Source organism: Caretta caretta, chromosome 5, assembly GCF_965140235.1.
Source record: "Caretta caretta isolate rCarCar2 chromosome 5, rCarCar1.hap1, whole genome shotgun sequence".
NCBI lineage: Eukaryota > Metazoa > Chordata > Testudines > Cheloniidae > Caretta > Caretta caretta.
Window position 1 is genome coordinate 20,618,705 of NC_134210.1, and position 22,602 is coordinate 20,641,306.

General features: G+C 39.6%; 1 protein-coding gene across 4 annotated transcripts in view; it reads left to right on the forward strand.

Moving 5' to 3' along the window:
• The window catches only part of WDR7 (WD repeat domain 7), a 375,678-nt gene that overhangs the window by 63,305 nt on the left and 289,771 nt on the right, over positions 1-22,602 (forward strand). For all 4 annotated transcript variants that reach the window (XM_048851745.2, XM_075128394.1, XM_048851746.2 and 1 more), the window contains 3 exons: positions 1,624-1,872; positions 3,548-3,768; positions 13,408-13,603. In XM_048851745.2, the coding sequence (XP_048707702.2) occupies positions 1,624-1,872; positions 3,548-3,768; positions 13,408-13,603 (666 nt within the window). The remainder of the gene's footprint in view (positions 1-1,623; positions 1,873-3,547; positions 3,769-13,407; positions 13,604-22,602) is intronic.

Here is a 22,602-nt window from a genome sequence, read left to right on the forward strand (position 1 = left end):
TAAATGTTCTTCACCTAAATTTTAGTTTTTGCTTAGTAAAATGCTCTTCTCTTCTGATAATCTAGGGAGTTAAGGAAAAAATACACACACAGTTTTGTTAATCTGTACGGTACTGGTATTTAACAAAATACTACCTTGTGCTATGGGCCATATTAGACCTCTCAAACCAAAGACCCAGTCCTCCAAATATTTACACATGTACCACCACCTTCAGAACTATAACATGGCTCTGCTCTTTCTGTATACCCATATATTCAAGCTACTTATAAATTTTGCTTCTTGTTCCTGTACAACGTCACCAAAGCCCAGCCTTTCCTCACTGTTCACACTAACATTCTCATCCTGGCAATCATTATCTCACATCTTAACTATAGCAACGTCCTCCTCCTCCGTTGCTGACAAATGCAGTCTTGTCTCCCTTAAATCTATTCATAATGCTGCTTCAGAAATAATCTTCCTGTCTTGTTACGTGGACCATATCACGCATACGCATACACCTTTTGAATTCCTCCACCGACTCCTTCCCCCTCCCCCTTTCCACTACATGAAGCACAAAGTACTTGTCTGCCTCTTTTTAGGCTCTTCATGGCTGCGTGTACTTTGCCTATAATTTCAATGTTCTGTGAAGATTTAGACTCCCACCTCCTCTCTGTCAATGATGCTGCCCTTAGTTGGCCATTTGTCACAGTTTCAGACAAACACCGCTGTGCACCTCCCATGTCACCTCTTTATGCATAGAAGAAGCTCCCTGTAAAAATCTGCAAGGTCACTCACTACATTATCCTCTTTTAAATCTCTCTTTATTTTGTGATGACTACAAAAAAAAAAACAACCCTTCGCTGGTGGTTAAGTGAGTGTTATGACCACTGCTTATTATACTGATTTCAGTTGTCTTGCTGTTCCCTTGTGCTTCCATTTTCCTGATGTATTTGTCATAGCTACATGCTGTCTGTTGCTTTAAGATTTTAAGCTCTTCAGAACGGGGACTGTTTCTTTGCGTTCTTACAGTATCTAACACAAAGGTGTCCTGGCTCCAAGTGCTACTACAATATAAAAAATAATGTACTTCACTCAAACGACTAATATTAAGCATGTGCACAAGTATATTTAGAATCAAGAGATGTTCAACAAGATGTTAAAGAAAGGGGCTGTGAGTCAGTAGATTCTTCTGATCAGGTAGTAAACCAGTGCTGCACTGTGTTCCTACAGCAGTTCTCTTTCAGATGAGATGTAGAGTTGAAGTCTTGAGTTGTGTTTTGTCATTGAAAAAATTCAATAGTACTTTTTACAAGACTTAAAGGAGTTAATGGGGTCTCTTACTAAATTCCATGTCTGGTAATTGCCATCTGTCTAAATAAGTTCCTTGTGCTGTTTAAGTTGGATACATTCTTTTTCAATTCCTTTCTCAAACTCTGGTCTAGTATTTCTGTGTGCTAGTAGAGTTGAGTGTTAAAGTTTGAAAGTGACTGATTGCATTGTTGTGGTAGGTGAATTAATCTCCAATATGTGTTTTGTACTTACTTCCAAGGGTGTTGTAAAATTTACTAATATTGATAAAGGGCTTTGAGATCTTCTCAAGACGGGTGCTGTAATTATTTTAATCACTTTTTTTTTTTTTAATAGGACTGCAAATGACAACTTCAACTTCTCTGCAAGAAGCTTTTTGTAAACTTACTCCTTGTCCGGCTGGAATTATAGACCAATTAAGCTTAATACCAAACAGTAATGAACCACTTAAAGTTACAGCCAGCGTGTATATCCCAGCACATGGACGCCTGGTTTGTGGTCGTGAAGATGGAAGCATTGTTATTGTGCCAGCAACTCAAACTGCAATAGTTCAGCTTCTGCAAGGAGAGCACATGCTCAGGAGAGGTATGTAAGCAAACTTTAGACATGCATGGCTGAATTACAAAAGGTGCTGGTCGTCTGCAAACAATGTTGAAATAAGTAGGAATTGTGGGAAGTCACTTTTCAGCATCAGGTGCTTTAACAAATACAGCATCAGGTGCTTTAGCAAATAGGAGATAAAAAGGGAGCCATTTTTACAATACCCTTGATAATCCCTAAATTCTTTTATATCAGGAGAAATCTAAATAGTGAACACTAGCTGGCTCCCAGCTCATGTCATGCTGTCTGGAGTGGCTCACAACTGTTAGAGCCTACCTCATAGCAGACTATCAGAAAACAGGGTAGATACCCCAACATGGTGTCATGTTCTATAATTAGATTTCACCAAACCAGTAACAAATGTGAACTCCTGGATCACTATACCAATCTTACTGTGGAGTCACAGACAGTCCCCTTAGACTCTCCAGTCTATCTTGCCACCCAGACAAACTGGACTTTGTGATAAAAGGTCACTTACACCAAAAATCACACCACATGAGGTTGTTCCCAGCCCCAGGAGACCAATCACATACCTCAGATCAATTGATACTCTAGATCTTACACCAAAGGCAATGCTGGTAGCCAATTCTATAAACTAAAGGTTTATTAGCTAAGAAAAGGAAATGAGAGCTGCTGAGAGATTAAAGCAGGTGAAATATATGCACAGGTGAGTCACAGTTTATAATTCCAAATGGTGGCAGTGATGTAATAAACTGCCAGTTTCCCAAAAGTCTTTTCAGGGTACCCAGATTGTCTCTAGGTATCACCACTTTGTATCTGGTACACTTCCCTGTAAGAGTCCAAACAGTCCAGAGATGAAGGATATTTCCTTGATTCCGTACTTACAGCTTCTTCTCACAGAAAACAAGCCGACAGTGTCACTGCCCATGTGGGCTTTTCCTTTGATGGTAGAGTATGATGAATGCCTTTTGAGTCGTTGACCTCTAATCATCACACACAGTGACCACTTGGTTTGCAATTAGCTCTTTTCTATTAGAGTTCTTCATTTGCATTCTGCAAGGTTTCTTTCTCCTTTGATGGGTTATTTAGTTACAGCAGTACACACAATATAAATGTTTGCTACTACATTATAACAGGACAGGGGCGGGGGAAGCTTCCTAACAGTGGGGGAGCCAACAGTGCCTGAACTGTGGCCCCACCTCCTTGCACTGCCTCACCCCGGGGCCCCACTCCCACACTGGCTTTTCCCCCACAAGACCCTGCTGCCTCCTCTTCCCCCCCACCCCCCCACACGGTCACGCGTCCTTATGGCTTGTAAAAAGTGGGAGGGCCATGGTCCGCTGTCCCACTCTGTTCCAACCCCCCTGTAACAGGATACAGATAAGTGAAAACAATGCAAGTAACATCCCATTAGTTTTCATGAAGTTTAAACACCAAATACACTCTTATACATTTAACAATCACTGTGATCTATATTAATAAACCATAAACAAGTGAATTGGCCTGGGGCTTTGGCATGAGCTGGTACCTGGTCTACCAGTGTCACAACTAGTATATCTGTTTGAGGAAGGAAGGGTGAAGATTTGAGAATTTTCCCTGCCTTTTTTACCACTCCTGCTAAAATTATACTCAGTTTTGTAATTTAAAAATATTGTTGAATATTTAAAGTTGTTAAACTTTTTTTTAAATTATTTCCCAGGTTGGCCACCTCACAGAAATCTCCGGGCTCATCGGAACAAAGTTACATGTTTACTGTATCCTCATCAGGTCTCATCTCGTTATGACCAAAGATACTTGATCTCAGGTGGTGTGGATTTTTCAGTCATTATATGGGACATCTTTTCTGGAGAAATGAAACACATCTTCTGTGTCCATGGTGGAGAGATTACACAACTTCTAGTTCCACCAGAAAACTGTAGTGTAAGTTTATATTAAATGTACACTAGTATTGTGGCTTCACCACTCGTCTATAATGCAGTCCTCCAAGAATTATATTGATGGAACCCTTATAATGAGTGTGTGTACATACAGACATTTTGGACAAAACAAACAAAATTTACTAAATTGAGAGACGTGTCAGTCAAACTCAATTCACATTGACATGTATAGGTGCTAATTTTTCGGAGCAAAGTGAAATTATTTCATGATTTTGCTTTTTTAGTTAGTTGAGGAATTAAGACAGTAGTTCATTAATGGACAATTAAACTTTGTCTAACAAACAGATGATAGTACGTTTGGTATATTACTTCAGTAGTGAGCCAGGTGTTTTATAGGAAGCATGAAGACAAAGTCCCTGCCTTTAAGATATTACAGTCTGAATAGACTACTGGTAGATGGGTGAAGCGATGCAGAGGGAGAAGTGCTTATCTTGTTAGCTCTGTGATTTTGTTTAATATTTTTTTAAATGTTGAAGTCTAATTTAGCTCACTTTTATTTATTTATTTTTTTTTAAGAAATGGGGAGTCTGGTGGCACCTTAAAGACTAACAGATTTATTTGGGTATAAGCTTTCGTGGGTAAAAACCCCACTTCTTCAGCTTTTTTTTTTCAAGTGGTTTTTTACCCACGAAAGCTCATGCCCAAATAAATCTGTTAGTCTTTAAGGTGCCACCGGACTTCTCGTTGTTTTTGTGGATGCAGACTAACACGGCTACCCCTCTGATACTTTTATATTAAAGGAGAAGTCAAGCATTTTAAGACATTTGAATGAAGTGGGTTTTAAGGAAATATTATTAAGTAAAAGAGTGAGCTGCTTTATCATTGTTTTGATAATTGAAGTTGATTTATAATTAAAACTGTTTTACACAAAATACACACACACGTAAATATAGATATACGTATATGCAAAATATATTATTGGGGCTTGTCTATACAGTGAGTGACAAACTGGGGTGTAACGTATAACACTTTAGCCTGTCATAAAGTAGCTGTCTGTGTAGAACCTACTGCAGTGCGCTAAAAGTCCCCTAGTGCAGTTTCCCCTGGAGGGGAAGTGAGGAGCCTCTGAGCTGCTGCTCCCTTAAGAGAAAGGTAGTGCAGAAGACTAGAGCCACAAAGTCATCAGAAGAAAGGAAGGAGCAGCAGAAGGGAAAGGGGAGCAAGGAAGCGTAACTGCCGCTGGTTCAGTAGGAGGGTTGGCTGTCTGGAAAGGGCATGAGGAAAACACACAATAGCAGAGGTCCCAGACAGTGCAGTGGAGGCAGTAGTCATTGATTTTGGAGGCGGGGTGCCCCCACTGCAGTTGAGTGGTTTTGTTTTTGGAAAGAGTTTATTTTTGGGAATGGGAAGGTTGGGGTGAATAGGGACCTAAGGTAAGTATTGGGGGTATTCTTGAGGAACATAGAGGGGAAGGAGGGATAGAGATGGGGGTGGGGGGTTGTGTTTCCTGCGGATACTGGGGGCTGTGTACGATGGGAAAGATGGGCTGAGTTCCTGGGGGCTGGAGGCTTCAGGAAAAGGAACCAACTGTTCCCTTCAGGGATTGGGGCTGAGGAATGTGCTTGCAAAAAGGGTTGGGGGCTAGGTGAGGGTTAAAGGCAGAGATAGGTGGGTTTCTGAGGGATGGGGCCACTAAAGTAAGATTTGAAAAAGAAGGTTATCTCTTCTCTTTCCAAGCCCATCTGGTACTTTGAATAAATGGCAGAGCATTTTGGAACCTAAAGTTTGGGTTAAGGGCTTGAGCTGAGAGCTGCTTTTAGGCACCCAGTTCAGTAGTAGGAGAAGGGAGTGTAAATGGACATTGGGGGTTAAAAGAAGGGCAGCTTGAAATAACTTTTCCCTTCCTGGTAGCATCCCTTGATATTTTGTAATACCTTTTTTTGTCTGGGGGCTTAAAAGGTTGGATACTACTGGAAGGAAGTCATATGACCTTGCCAACTTTCTGCTATCTACATTTTTTCTCTTCCTTTAGTTTGGCGCTGCTCTTGGCTAAGCAGTTCTGCTTTATTCTTGTTCATTCCCATACTCATAATTAAGGCTAAGATTTTGTCACGGAAATTTTTCATAAAAGTCAGGAACAGGTCACGGGCAATAAAGAAAAATTCATGAAAGCCTGTGACCTATCCGTGACTTTTACTAAAAATATGTGTGACAAAACATGGAGCTGTGGGGATCCCCACACCACCCCGAGGGGCCTGGCTAGGTGCGTGAGCCTGCTCTGGGGCACCCCCTGCGGTGGCTCCTACCAGCGGAGCACCCCCACTGTGGCTGGGAGCTTGGGGCCACCACAGTTCCTAGCTGTCACAGGTGGAGGGGGGACTCTGCTGCAGCTCCCAGGTGCTGCCAGCTCAAGTCACGGAGGTCTCTGGAAGTCACAGAGTCCATGACTTCTGTGACCTCTGTAAGAAAATCGTCGCCTTTATTAACTCCACCAAACTTCCCTTCTAAACTAAAATATTTTGCTGAGAGTGAACTTTTTATGGCCAGATTTTAGAGTCCCTGCCAAAAAAAGAAAACATTCACAATAGAACTACTTACAACTAGGGCTGTCGCATGATTAAAAAAATTAATCGCATGATTAAACAATAAATAGAATACCATTTATTTAAATATTTTTGGATGTTCTACATTTTCAAATATAAAAGTGTACAGTGCTCACTTAATATTTATTTTTGATTACAAGTATTTGTACTATAAAAAAAAAGAAAAAGTATTTTTCAATTCACCTAATACAAGTACTGTAGTGCAATCTCTTCATCATGAAAATTGAACTTACAAATGTAGAACTATGTACAAAAAACCTGCATTCAAAAATAAAACAATGTAAAATTTTAGAGCCTGCAAGTCCACTCATTTTTGCTTCTTGTTCAGCCAATCGCTCGGATATACAAGTTTATTTACATTTTAAAGAGACAATGCTGCCCACTTCTTGTTTACAATGTCACGTGAAAGTGAGAACAGGCATTTGCATGGCACTGTTGTAGCAGCTGTTGCGAGATATTTACGTGCCAGATGTGCTAAAGATTCATAAGTCCCTTCATGCTTCAACCACCATTCCAGAGGACATGCGTCTATGCTGATGACGGGTTCTGCTCAATAACAGTTCGAAGCAGTGCAAATCGGCACATGTTCATTTTCATTATCTGAATTAGATGCCACAGCAGAAGGTTGATTTTCTTTTTGTAGTTCGGGTTCTGTAGTTCCTGCATCTGTGTGTTGCTCTTTTAAGACTTCTGAAAGTATGCCCCTACCTAGTCCCTCTCAGATTTTGGAAGGCACTTCAGATTCTTAAACCTTGGGTCAAGTGCTGTAGCTATCTTTAGAAATCTCACATTGGTACCTTCTTTGTGTTTTGTCAAATCTGCAGTGAAAGTGTTCTTAAAATGAACAACATGTGCTGAGTCATCATCCAAGACTGCTATAACATGAAATATATGGCAGAATGCTGGTAAAACAGAGCAGGGAACATACAATTCTCCCCTCAGGATTTAAGTCACAGATTTAATTAATGCAGTTTTTTTAATGAGCATCATCAGCATGGAAGCGTGTCCTCTGGAATGGTGGCTGAAGCATGAAGGGGCATACGAATGTTCAGCATATGTGCACGTAAATACCTTGCAAATGCCTTTGCTTGCTTTTTGGTGACATTGTAAATAAGAAGCAGGCAGTATTATCTCCTGTAAATGTAAACAAACTTATCTGTCTTCGCTATTGGCTGAACAAGAAGTAAGACTGAGTGGAAATGTAGGCTGTGAAGCCTACAAAACATTGTTTTGTTTTTGAGTGCAGTCATGTAACAAACAAAAAAAAAATCAACATTTGTAAGTTGCACTTTCACTGCAAAGAGAATGCACTACAGTACTTGTTTGAGATGAATTGAAAAATACTATTTCTTTTGTTTATCATTTTTGCAGTGCAAATATTTATAATAAAAATAATATACACTTTGATTTCAATTACAACACAGAATATAATATAAAAATGTAGAAAAACATGCAAAATATTTAATAAATTTCCATTGGTGTAGTATTGTTTAATAGTGTGATTAAAATGGCGATTAATTGCAATTAAAATTTTTTAATCGCAATTAATTTTTTTGAGTTAATCGCATGAGTTAACTGCAATTAATTGACAGCCCTACTTACAACCTTAATTAAAGCAGGACAAATGAGTTGCTGTGTTTTGTAATAATTACAAAAAAAAAAAACCCTTAAAAGTTCTATTTCCCTCGCTCCCCCCCACCAAATGTTCAAGATTGGCATCCTTTTTAAGAAAAAAAAACACATTCAACATATTGATTTGAAGCACAGGTGGTAATATCCTCTATAAAACTAATTTCACAAATGGAAGGATTACTGCTAACTGAATGACCAGTTCGGTTATGCTGGTAGTTTAAAGCACATCAATAGATGTGCTTAAAGACCAAAGGGATACATAAAAAGTGAAGGGGGTGTGGGTATGAGCATATTTGCTGAATGCCTGGCAAACATCCGTTCTGTTGAGCATTTGAGAGCTAACCACATTATGTGCTGATCACTGAATCATAATATCTCTGTTTACATGGTTCAATAAAGCTTCACTTAACCTTTGACCAGAGCACTACTATTTATTGTAGTATGTATGCAGATTACACCTTATGGCATGTTAAGTGAAAAGGAATTTTCTTTCAATTATTTTTTAAATCAAACTATATGAGATCCTACAGTCTGACATGAAACACTGTTTTTGTTCCTTTAAGATGTTGTCAATATGTAGATTTTTCATGTGTGGATTATTTTTCTCACATTTTTTAAAATAAGTATTACATTTTTACACTAAAAGATAATGGATGAAGAAGAGTAATAAGCGTGGATTCAGATTTTTAAATGAATGATTTTTAGTCTAGGCTTTTTAGTTAAATGTAGACATTTTTAAAATGTAGTTTAATTACACTTTCACCAATGTGCTAACCTTAGCTGCACCAAGGAGCAAGTCAGCCTAATGCAACAGAAGATGTTTCCCATGGTCTTAAAATTGTATTCCCAGAAGAAAAAATAATGAATAGGGTGAGGGTCCTGGGTACAGGATTTTGTTCCTTTGAAAAAGAACTTTCTATTAAAATCTTTTAGAAGGTTATAATTGGACAGGAAGCTGGATAAATGTAGAATCCGCATAAATGCATGAAGAAGAAGAAGAATTTTTCTTATATATAAAATGCCTTCTTTCACAGGATGCAAAATATCATTACAAATTATAGGTACATCACTACTGAAATGCACGTTCAAAAATAAAACAATGTAAAACTTTAGAGCCTAAAAGTCCACTCAATCCTATTTCTTGTTCAGCCGATCGCTCAGACAAACAAGTTTGTTTATGTTTGTAGAGATAATGCTGCCTGCTTCTTGTTCACAGTGTCACCTGAAAGTGAGAACAGGTGTTCGCATGGCACTGTTGCAGCTGTGTCGCAAGATATTTACATGCCAGATGCGCTAAAGATTCATATATCCCTTCATGCTTCATCCACCATTCCAGAAGACATGCATCCATGCTGATGACCAGTTCTGCTCGTTAACGATCCAAAGCAGAGTGGACCGATGCATGTTTATTTTCATCATCTGAGTCAGATGCCACCAGCAGAAGGTTGATTTTCTTTTTTGGTAGTTCGGGTTCTGTAGTTTCCGCATCTGAGTGTTGCTCTTTTAAGACTTCTGAAAGCATGCTCCACACCTCGTCCCTCTCAGATTTTGGAAGGCACTTCAGATTCTTAAACCTTGGGTCAAGTACTGTAGCTATTTTTAGAAATCTCACATTGGTACCTTCTTTGCATTTTTGTCAAATCTGCAGTGAAAGTGTTCTTAAAATGAACGTGCTGAGTCATCATCTGAGACTGCTATAACATGAAGTATATAGCAGAAGCATCATTGAGTGTTATCAGCATGGAAGCGTGTCCTCTGGAATGGTGGCCGAAGCATGAAGGGGGATACGAATGTTTAGCTTATCTGGCACGTAAATACCTTGCAATGCTGGCTATAAAGTCCCATGTGAACTTTGTTCTCACTTTCTGGTGACATTGTAAATAAGACGTGGGCAGCATTATATCCCATAAATGTAAACAAACTTGTTTGTCTTAGCGATTGGCTGAACAGAAAGTAGGACTGAGTGGACTTGTAGGCTCTAAGGTTTTGCATTGGTTTGTTTTTTGGGTACAGTTATGTAACAAAAAAAATCTACATTTGTAAGTTGCATTTTCATGATAGAGATTGCACTACTGTACTTGTATGAGGTGAACTTAAAAATACTATTTTGTTTTTGTTTTTTACGGTGCAAATATTTGTAATAAAAATATATAGTGAGCAGTGTACACTTTGAATTCTGTGTTGTAATTAAAATAAAAATATTTGAAAATGTAGAAAAACATCCAAAAATATTTAATAAGTTTCAATTGGTATTCTATCATTTAACAGCGCAATTAAAACTGCGATTAAGCATGATTAGTTTTTTTTGATTAATTTTTTTTTGAGTTAATCGTGTGTATTAACTGCGATTAATCGACAGCCCTAATAAGTATGCTTTCAAACTGGAGAGATATCAGAAAGAATGATCCTCACAAGATATTATGGCATACCTACTATAATTCTGATGGCTTTTGATGCTCTGTTGTTCAGCACTGGGCCCGATCTGTGCCCTGTATGGGCATGTAACTCTCTTTGATGTGAAAGGAGGGTTGTGATTTTTATAGAGTTTGAAGTGTGCAATGTGCTCTGCAGATACCAAAGAATTCATGGGCTAAGTTTTTGACCCCATTGATATCAAAACTCATGTATACTTCGGTGGGATAAGAATTTAGCTTATTCTGTATATTCTAAATTATGTTTATGCAGCATTCACCAGACTGTGCTGTAATTTACACCAGGATTAGGTATTCATTGGTAAATGGAAGATGTATTTTGTTAATGATTGGACTTCTGGAGGTAATGATTATTATGGGGGCTTGGGGTCTTATACTGGTTGGACTGATAATTTGATGACAGTAACTTCAGCTGCTATTGTAAAATGACTACAACCTAATTCAGAATTCATTTGTTGTATGCCTACTGCCATTTTTTTAGATCAGTATTTCCCAAACAGTCCAGACATACCAGTGGGTCGTGGGAAGTTTCTAGATGGGTCGCCACATCTAGGGCTGTATTACCTCATCCCTGGGCCCTGGTGGAGGCAAGCGTATACTTCTCCCACCCCAATGCAGTTGGAGAGCGAGCCTGCCCCACAGTCACCCTGCAGTGGTAGTTCCTGTCCCGTGGGGCTGGGCCCCACTCTGGGCATTGTGACCTGGTGCACAGGGTCTCCGTGCCACTCAGGTTTCTCCTTGCTGCCCTCTGAGTGGAAAGCTAAGCCCAGCCCTGTGGGCTAGGAACTGCTACTGCAGGATGAGTTCGGGGTAGGTTTGCTCTCCAAACTCCCTCCCTGCAGGCCTCCTCTCTGCTGGGATTAGGGTTGTGTTGATGGAGTGGAGTTTGCATATATATAATGGTGGGCTGCAAAAGAAGGAAAAATGCAGTTTGTGGGTCACCTTAGTAAAAAGTTTGGGAACCATTGCTCTACATGCATATACAAAAGTTAGTCATACATTACGATAATAATAATGAACATTGTCAGCAAATTATATTAAAATAACTTAACTTACATGTGCCATAACACATTTATTTGGTTTCAGAGTAGCAGCCGTGTTAGTCTATATTCGCAAAAAGAAAAGGAGTACTTGTAGCACCTTAGAGGTGAACAAATTTTTCAGTCTCTAAGATGCCACAAATACTCCTTTTCTTTTTACATTTATTTGGGTACATGATGTTTTTTTAATCTCAAGAGTTTACTCTAGAGTTGCTACTTAGAATACACCTTGGTACACTTGCAGGCAGTTGGATTTGTTTTGATTTTATATTCTAAAGGTTCCTTCTGTCTGTTTTCATCTGAATAAAATTGAATGTGCCAGTCTCTCTAAGTACTATGGCCTTCATTTCGGGAAGCATGTGTTTCAATATATCCCTGTTCAGAAAAACAATTTACACACATGCTTAAGTGCTTTTCTCAGTCAGGGCCTGTATCTGTTGTGGCAAACCATACACAATGATCTAAATACTTAGATTCTGTCTCATTTACTTTAATTGTTACTGGATGTTTATGGCTCCATTCAACTTATAACCATTTAAAAAATTAACACTTGCCCAAAATTAAATGTAATATTAAATGTAGTTTGCAATGATGCTTGAATTTAAAGTAATAAAAAAAAATTAAATTGTTCAGCAGTATCTTGCTTATAGTGTTTCTTTCTATTCAAATTATTTCTGATGGCTTGTCTCTATATGATTAGTTGATTATATTATTGATTAGTTATAAAGGCACATTTTTGTGTTTTCAATTATGCAAACATTAAAAGAACCACAGCCAATGGTAATAAAGAATAAGATTGGTTTTTTTTACAGAGAATCTTGTTTTGACAATTCACCTAAACACTTACTAATTGCAAATTGAAAGTGTCAGGAATAATTATATGCTTGTTTGATAGAAATTCCCCTTTGTCAGTTGTGTGTTTTGACCTTTAAAAAATAGGAAATCGGTTGGAGGTGCAAATACCTTCTTCCTATCATTTCCTCTCCTACAACAAAGTTGTGAATTAATAGATTTACTAAAAATACTGTTTTAGGCTTTGATTTTACAAATGGCTCTACTTAGGCTGACCCCCAAGGAAGTCAGTGGGAAGCTGCATTGGATTTATAATTGCAGAGCTCCCTCCTGGATCAGGGCTGTAGTGTCATTCCCTGTATTGGCTCATGTTTCATGCTGTAATATAATAAAATGAAAACAAGATTCTTTTGAGCATAAATAATCTCTATTTGCTTGAAGGTGAACTATTTTGTCAAATGGCTGAATTGTTTTTAAAAGACTGCAAAACTGTTCCAAGACATGCTTATTTCTTGTTCTCGTTGCATTAATTTTGCAGCTTTTCAGAAAACATTTCCGTAAGTGCTTGGATGAGATGCACTTCAAAAAAAAAAAAAAAAAAAAAAAAAGTATTTAAACCTTATCTCAATTTTTTTTCTAAGAAGGAAGAATGTTAGATAACTTCAGTGATCACTTTTTAAGAACAAACAAACGTATAATATATCAAGGTATGAAAAGTTCAGAGCCTCTTAATTAATGTTAGTTAAGTAACATCACTGGTTTTGTGTAGTGGTTTTCAGATACTTCCATACTGAGACTCTTGTAGCATTAAGCAATATAGGAGAGGCAGGATGTTCATTATCCCCTAACACTGTTCACAACCTGCCTGGATAAGCAATTATGTTCAAGTGGTTTAGGTGACTTCCTAAATTCTGTTCCCAGCTCTTCAATATGTGCAATCTTTAGCAAATCACTTAAGTTCTCTTGGTGAAATCCTGCGCCCATTAAAGTCAAATAGGAATTTTGCCATGGACTTTGATGGGGTTAGAATTTCACTCTCTGTGTCTTATCTGTAAAATGGGTATGGTAGTAATTACAAAACTCACAGATTGTTGAAGTTTGTTTGTTACTTAGATCTCTGATGAAGAGTGATATGGAAATATAAAGTAATCTTATTATGATCAAGACATGTTTTATTTTTCAGGGAAGAGTCCAGCACTGCATCTGCTCAGTAGCCAGTGACCACTCAGTAGGACTTTTGAGTTTGCGAGAGAAAAAATGCATTATGCTGGCATCTCGTCACCTTTTCCCTATTCAAGTAATAAAGTGGAGGCCTTCAGATGATTACCTGGTGGTGGGATGTTCGGACGGATCTGTGTATGTCTGGCAAATGGATACCGGTAAGGTCAAGTGCAAGAAACTGAACAAAATATCCCTTCATTTGGAGCTAAATTCTACTTTTTTGGGATATGTTTTATAAGGTTTGTCTAGCTTTCCATCTGCAAGACAGATTGGCATGACACCAAACATACTTTATCACATTACCTTTGGGAAATATGACTCTCTAAATATGGAGTATGCCTAGGATTCTTTGGTGCCACAACTCTTGCATACATTCCAGTAGTTAAAACCAATAATTAGTTCTTGATTAGATTTAGAGAAATACAGTTAGCCGTGGTTATTTTTCCCCCCACTTAATTTCTTATTTATCTTTAGAAAAGCTAATTAATGCACTTGGGCTGTCAACTGCTGGACACACTGATGGAGACTTCAGTAACTGATTGTTTGAGTTTGTCCTTAAACTTGAAGTAACTGTTGAGTAAGCACGGTCTAGTGGTTAAATCAACAGGACTTGGAGTCAGGAAATCTGGACTTTTATTCCCAGATCTGCCATTGACTTCTATGATCCTGGGCAAGTAACTTAACCTCCCTGTGGTTCAGTTTCCTTATCTGTAAAATGGGGGATAATCATATATACCTACTCACGGGAGTGCTGTAGTTGATTTGTAAAGTGCCTTAAGATCATATGATGAAAGATGCTCTGTAAGCTGTTCTACAAAAGAAAAAGGACACTAAACTATCTAAACTACTACATGCAACAAGGGGCCACAACAGTGGTTCCCTTAACCCACCCAGCAATATTGTTAATCTATCCAATTACACTCTTAGCCCAGCAGAAGAATCTGTCCTATCTTGGGGCCTCTCCTTCTGCCCCTCCACCCCCACAAACATGATACAGTTCTGTGGTGACCTAGTATCCTATTTTCAACGTCTCCGACTCAAGGAATATTTCCAACACACCTCTGAACAACATACTAACCCACAGAGACCTTCCTACCAAGACTACAGAAAGAAGGATTCTGCGTGGACTCCTCCTGAAGGTCGAAACAACAGACTGGACTTCTACATAGAGTGCTTCCGCCGATGTGCACAGGCTGAAATTGTGGAAAAGCAGCATCACTTGCCCCATAACCTCAGCCGTGCAGAACACAATGCCATCCACAGCCTCAGAAACAACTCTGACATCATAATCAAAAAGGCTGACAAAGGAGGTGCTGTCGTCATCATGAATAGGTTGGAATATGAACAAGAGGCTGCTAGGCAGCTCTCCAACACCACTTTCTACAAGCCATTACCCTCTGATCCCACTGAAGGTTACCAAAAGAAATGACACCATCTGCTCAAGAAACTCCCTGAAAAAGTACAAGAACAAATCCATACAGACACACCCCTGGAACCCCAATCTGGGGTATTCTGTCTGCTACCCAAGATCCATAAACCTGGAAATCTTGGGTGCCCCATGATCTCAGGCATTGGCACCCTGACAGCAGGATTGTCTGGCTATGTAGACTCCCTCCTCAGGCCCTACGCTACCAGCACTCCCAGCTATCTTCGAGACACCACTGACTTCCTGAGGAAACTACAATCCCTCGGTGATCTTCCTGAAAACACCATCCTGGCCACTATGGATGTAGAAGCCCTCTACACCAACATTCCACACAAAGATGGACTACAAGCCGTCAGGAACAGTATCCCCGATAATGTCACAGCAAACCTGGTGGCTGAGCTTTGTGATTTTGTCCGCACCCATAACTATTTCACATTTGGGGAGAATGTATACCTTCTAATTAGCGGCACTTCTATGGGTACCCGCATGGCCCCACAGAATGCCAACATTTTTATGGCTGACTTAGAACAACACTTCCTCAGCTCTCGTCCGCTAATGCCCCTACTCTACTTGCGCTACATTGATGACCTCTTCATCATCTGGACTCATGGAAAAGAAGCCCTTGAAGAATTCCACCATGTTTTCAACAATTTCCATCCTATCATCAACCTCAGCCTGGACTAGTCCACACAAGAGATCCACTTCCTGGACACTACAGTGCTAATAAGCGATGGTCACATAAACACCACCCTATACTGGAAACCTACCGACTGCTATACTTAGCTACATGCCTCCAGCTTTCATCCAGACCACACCACACGATCCATTGTCTACAGCCAAGCTCTACTATACAACCGCATTTGCTCCAACCCCTCAGACAAAGACAAACACCTACAAGATCTCTATCAAGTGTTCTTACAACTACAATACCCACCTGCTGAAGTGAAGAAACAGATTGACAGAGCCAGAAGAGTACCCAGAAGTTACCTACTACAGGACAGGCTCAACAAAGAAAATAACAGAACGCCACTAGCCATCACCTTCAGCCCACAACTAAAACCTCTCCAACGCATCATCAAGGATCTACAACCTATCCTGAAGGACGACCTATCACTCTCACAGATCTTGGGAGACAGGCCAGTCCTTGCTTACAGACAGCCCCCCCAACCTGAAGCAAATACTCACCAGCAACCACACTCGACACAACAGAACTACTAACCCAGGAACCTATCCTTTCAACAAAGTCCATTGCCAACTGTATCCACATATCTATTCAGGGGACACCATCATAGGGGCTAATCACATCAGCCACACTATCATAAATCTCCCCACTGTATTTTCCACTGAATGCAGCTGATGAAGTGAGCTGTAGCTCACAAAAGCTTATGCTCAAATAAATTTGTTAATCTCTAAGGTGCCACAAGTACTCCTTTTCTTTTTGTTCTAAGTAAGTAAGTAAAAGATGGATAATACTCAAAATTACAGCTTTGAATTCAATTGGAAGCATTTAAGAGGATGAGAATGAGTTTTAAATAACAGAACAAACAACAGTGTATAAAAGTGATAGATATGATGTAGAAAATTATATGTTCTAAGCTGTTACAGACATAGAAAGGAAATAAATCAAAATACGTACGCGGTGTTCATCTGTGGAAAGTTATCTCATTAAACCTACCACTGTAGTGAATCAGTAATACGCACATCTTCAGATGGACAGTTAGTCTGGATGACCTGATTCATCCCATTGTTGCTGATGTGGGGGAAACATTACAGTAACAGATATTTTTCCCTGATGGGGAAAGAAGAGGTGGTTTCTGAACTGCAGTGAAAAATATGAAATGTACTAGAAGGGGGGAAGGAAAGCACATCATGAGGTCTTATGAAATATAATTGGAGCAATAAGAGGACAGGGCATTAAGGGGAAAATGTCTGTGTGGAACCAGATTCATCCAACTTAGCAGATGAATGTAGCAAATTGTGCAAGGTTTTTTCGTTTTTGACAGTCTGTGAACTTCTCTTCAAGGAAGATCTTTCTTCATATCTGATGATGTAGCCAAGTTTTGTTGCTGTGTTCTTTTCTCTCAATACACGATACCAGTTAGAAGCAGGAGGAAGTCCTGCAGCTGTGCCTTCTATTTATCATTGCTTCACAGTCTGAAGTAGAAAATAACATCATCTATTGGGTTATGTTGATCATTTCACATACTGTTCAGTGTAAGGATGTGAATTATGCTTTTGTGTACCAGCAAAGCTTTGCTTACTAAGATGGAGACAAAGTTTTTACTGCCCTGGCCTCCATCTGTGTTTCCAGTAGGGAAAGGAGCAGTTTTAAATCGTACTGTGAGGGGGTACAAGTGAGCTCCATGTGAGGGGGTTGCTGCAAGGAGGTAGTGAATAAGCACAGTTGTCTGGCTACTATGCTCATGGCTTTTCCTGGCAACTTCCACTCACTTTTGTGGTTGTGCTGGCCTCTGGCCACCCTGGCATAGGAGAGGTTGTGGCTTCTTGTTTTGCTTCAATCCTTCATGATCATTTCAGTGCCTGGGCTGTCACCCACAGTTTAAATCCTGGTGTAACAGGGGTTACGTAAGACATTAATAAGCTTCTCAAACATCATTAACTGAACTGATACATATAATATTCCTGCTACCAAAAGTGTTTCCACAGTAGGATGTGGTTTAATATGAAAAGCACTTATATTTCTATTAATTGAGATTATTGAGTTTAGGAGAAATAGGCTGGTTTTTTTTACTTAAGATATCAAAGCATCTTATCTAGAACTGGAGCATGATTTTCTTTTAAAAAATACCCAGGTTGCAAGCAATTTTTTAAGTGATCTTATTGTAGGTATGTAATTGTCCAAATTGGAATTTGGCAAGGATACCATAACATTTCCATTTTTGCAAAATGACAAAAACCTTTAATTATCACCATGACGGGTTGAATCACAGAAACCCCCTGGGGGTTGCCACCTGATGTGCCAAGACTACTTCTGCTCCTGCTTTCCTGCCCTGTCAGTTTAGGACTTCAGTGCCCTGCCTGGTTTGAGCCAGACCCACTAGCCTGCTGCAAACCCAGACCCAGTCTGAGCCATGTCCCCTAACAGCTATAGGCTTAATTGAAAGCATCTTATGAAGTGTTCCTGTCCTTGACACTCAGATGTCCAATGGGGTCCAAACCCCATATAAATCCGTTTTACCCTGCATAAATCGTATACAGGGTAAACTCATAAATTGTTCACCCTCTATAACACTGATAGAGAGATATGCACAGCTGTTTGTGCCTCCCCCCCCCGGTATTAATACATACTCTGGGTTCATTATGAAGTAAAAAGTGATTTTATTAAATACAGAAAGTAGGATTTAAGTGGTTCCAAGTAGTAATAGACAGAACAAAGTGAATTACCAAGCAAAATAAAACACGCAAGTCTAGTCTAATAAAGTAATAAAACTGAATACAGGTAAAATCTCACCCTTAGAGATGTTTCAATAAGTTTCTTTCACAGACTGGACGCTGTCCTAGTCTGGGCACAATCCTTTCCCCTGGTACAGCCCTTGTTACAGCTCAGGTGGTAGCTAGGGGATTTCTCATGATGGCTCCCCTCTTTGTCTGTTCCACCCACTTATATATCTTTTGCATAAGGCGGGAATCCTTTGTCCCTCTCTGGGTTCCCACCCCCTCCTTCTCAATGGAAAAGCACCAGGTTAAAGATGGATTCCAGTTCAGGTGACATGATCACATGTCACTGGAAGACTTCATTACCCACTTGCCAGCACACATGTGTATACAGGAAGACTTGCAAGTAAAACAGAGCCATCTGCAGTCAATTGTCCTGGATGATGGGAGCCATCAAGATTCCAAACCACCATTAATGGCCCACACTTTGCATAACTACAGTAGGACCTCAGAGTTTTTTTCATATTTCTAGTTTGATACAGGAGTGATACAGTTATACAAATAGGATGACCACACTCAGTAGATTATTAACTTTGTAATGATACCTTACAAGAGACCTTTTGCAGGAAGCATATTCCAGTTACATTATATTCACACTCATTAGCATATTTTTATAAAATCATATAGAGTGCAACCTCACAGTCACTCGTCGTCCCAACTTACTAGTCAATGGCTATTAGCCAGGATGGGCAGGAATGCAAAACCATGCTCTGTGAAGTGTCCCTAGCTTCTGTTTACCAGAAGCTGGGAATGGGTGACAGGATGGATCACTTGATGAATACCTGTTCTGTTCATTCCCTCTGGAGCGCCTGGCATTGGCCACTGTCAAAAGACAGGAAGAAAGTGGCTAAAAGATCAGTCATCTACCAGATCATATACCAGTCAACCATTTCTGTCGTAAACAATATCCTACTGTGCAAATATCCCAGCACCCATTGTTCCAATATTCCAAGTTCAGTACAGGAGTAACTGGGTGAAATTTAATGTCCTCTGAGATCAGCTTGAATGTATCGCTAGGAAGGTACTGAGGAAAAGAACTGGAAACATTTTTTCCTATAATTTGGGACTCCTTGTAATGTCAAATCTGAAAAGGACTTCAAAGAACATCTTAAATGTCTTTAAAAAAATGAAAATTTACTATTGGTCCTAATAAATATTTCAGAGTTCCAGTTTTGAAGTCACTTTTAATTTAGTCCCACACTGTGGTTAAAGACTATTACCTTTGTACTTTGACAGGCTGCTGGTACATTATTCTCTTTTGAGGAGAAGTCATGACATAAAGGGCATATTCAGTTATGTTTTTTATATTCTTTAAAAAACATTGGCTTTAAAAACTGCAAATATAAAGACATTTGCTACTTGTATAGTAGCATCTCACTATGGTACTGGCCCAGAAAGAATGCAAGTACCAGCAACTTTCTAGAGAAGGCATAGTGGCCAACATATTCAAAAATGGATGGCTAAAGCTAGAGATGTAGATAAAGTGACATGATATTTTTTTTCAAAACCTCTGAGTACCCAGCATCTCCTGTTGAACCATCTTGATATATAGTTTTGCACTGAGGGTGTGCCTGTGGACACGCCTATATGCACATATATAAAATTTCATCCTGTTTAATGAAAGTAAAAATTGCAAACACAAGTGCTCAAAAGTTAGGAAATGCCGGAATTAAAGTTGCTCGGGAAACATTAATTCAGACTAGGGTGACCCAGTGTCCCGATTTTATAGGGACAGTCCGAATATTTGGGACTTTTTCTTATATAGGCTCCTATTAGCCCCCCACCCCGTCCCAATTTTTCACACTTGCTGTCTGGTCAGCCTAATTCAGACCCTCATGAGACACTAGATTGTAACCCAAGAGAGCTGGGTTCTATTCCTAGCTCTGCCAGACATCCTATGTGATGTTGAGCAAGACTGTATCATCATGCATACTCACAAGGGGCTGAATTAGTGTTGCTCAAGCAACCTAGATTCTGGCACTTATTAACTTTTGAGCACTTAACTTTGTTTTTTAAAATAAATGTGCCAAATCTGTGTACACAGCTGTATTATCAAGTAATAATTAGATACTACTGATCTCCAGAGCTGGGAGTACAACCTAACAATCCAGACATCCAACATTCCACTGAGATCTAGCAAATATATGTGTAAGCCACTGGCCAGCATGTGTTGTGCTTCCTTCTAGTGGCTAGCCTACACAGAGGATAACACACTATTCTTGCTATTAGTACTCCTTTTATCTCAAGTGCTGTGGATTGAAAGGTCCTGGGTTCAAAACCTGTTGAGGGGCTCCTAAAATCTATTGGGAACCCCTCCACTCTGTGGGGAGGGGCAGCCCACAGAATGAGAACCTGTGTCTTATTCATACATTCACAGCTGCACTGCTTTTTAGAATGAATGAGACTTGTTTCTAATATAGTAGACTCAGACATCTATTGCCAGAATGGACCTAGTGCACCCTCTGTTATCCAATCTGCAAAATTTTGTGGAACACTTGCCTGCTTCCCAAGTTAGTGTTGAGGACTTGTCAGTAATAAATTCAGTGAAATGCACAGAATTATTAATACTGGTCAGTGGAGTTGCTGAGCTTAGAACTTCTGGTTTCCTTGCTTCCAGGCCAGCACTACTGCCCATAAAATAGTGAGATGGTGGTGGCTGCTGCTGCTGCTGTGCCCCGTCTGGAGCCAGAGCTTTATGAGGCTGTGGAGCATGCTCAGTGTAGATGGAATGATCAGAGACTTTAGCATCAAGCCTCTTAAAAGGTCTACTGCGCATGTGCAAATGGCAGTTGTTAGAGGGCTTATTCCTTCACCCACTTACTTCCCTGGTCCTTCTCGCATGAACAGAGAGCAACAATACCCGAAGACCAAAGGTGCAAACAATTCGATGTTTATTGGGGTGAACTTCCAGCAAGCATGATTCCAGTTTCCTTCCTTAGTATCCTCCTTCCCAGCTCTGACACCACAGAGCCTTACACCTGTGTCCCTGTTCCCATTCCTACCCTTAGCCAAACATGATTCCAACTTCCTTACTCCCATTCCCTGTTCCCATCTCCCACTTTAGCAAAACATGATTCCAATTTTCTTACCCCCATTCCCTGTTCCCATCTCCCACTTTAGCAAAACATGATTCCAATTTTCTCACCCCCACCCACCCCCAGTCACTTCCTCATTGACTACAGATTATATAGTAAAACTTGAGTTCTGCTTAGCTATACCTTAACCAATCATTTTCCTGAAATTTAACTAACCAATCCTAACATATTGTAACATGATTATGTAACCAATTATATCCCACCACCTTAATTAGTTTACACCCAGCAAAATTAATTATACAGTAGACAGGAACAATCACAGAACCAGACAGAGATTATACAGACAAACAATAGCAAAGTGGGAACAATAATGACAAAACAATACAGAAGTGAGGATTTCACATCCCAGCTATTGATAAGTGAGTTCTTGCCAGACAGGATGCTATCAAACTAAGTTTCCTTTTACATTTTCTAGGCACTTCCCTTTCTCTGGAGGTGATAGGAACTATCAGGACAGGATTGTATTCCTAACAGCCAAATAGCACCTTATTTCAGTGTGACTAGTTTGGAATGTGAGGTTGTGACCGTTCGCTTCCCAGCTTATGGCTGCCTCTGCTGCTTAGCCAAAGGCCTTAGCCTAAGAACAGGGCCTCAGACTGTCACAGTAAGAGAAGGCCCTTACACCAGCAGGCAGTGATTTTGATTCTTTCTTTTATACCTCTATCACTAGCCAAGTGATAAGAATACACCTAAATTCTTAGAGTATAGGCCTTTACAGACAGGCCTGAATATCTATATCCTAACAGCAGTTTTCAGAGTTTTTTATAATTTAGCACTGGGGCGAAGGAGAGATTATCAGCCTGTCATATTTCAAGTTCCTGCCTCAAAGCATGAAAGCACTACAGCTCTTAACAGAATTTTTCATCAATTTCTTTGAACAGTAGCAGAAGTTTGTTCATTTGTTTTTTTTCACTAACCTCTTTCTCAGAAATGGCTGAGATATTTTTGCTTAAACTAAAAAAAATCTAGTCTGAGAGAAAGCATGGAAAACTTAAGCCACAACAAGTAAAGTCTGACAAAGTTATAAGTAACTGGAAACAGGCTGGTTATGGAAAGTGTTAGGCAACTGTAAGTGTTGCTACTGACTTTGCCTATGATAAAAATCAAGTGTAGCGTTTGTGATTCTTACATCCTATAATTGCAAGGAAATTTAGGAAAATCCCACCACATTAGGAATATT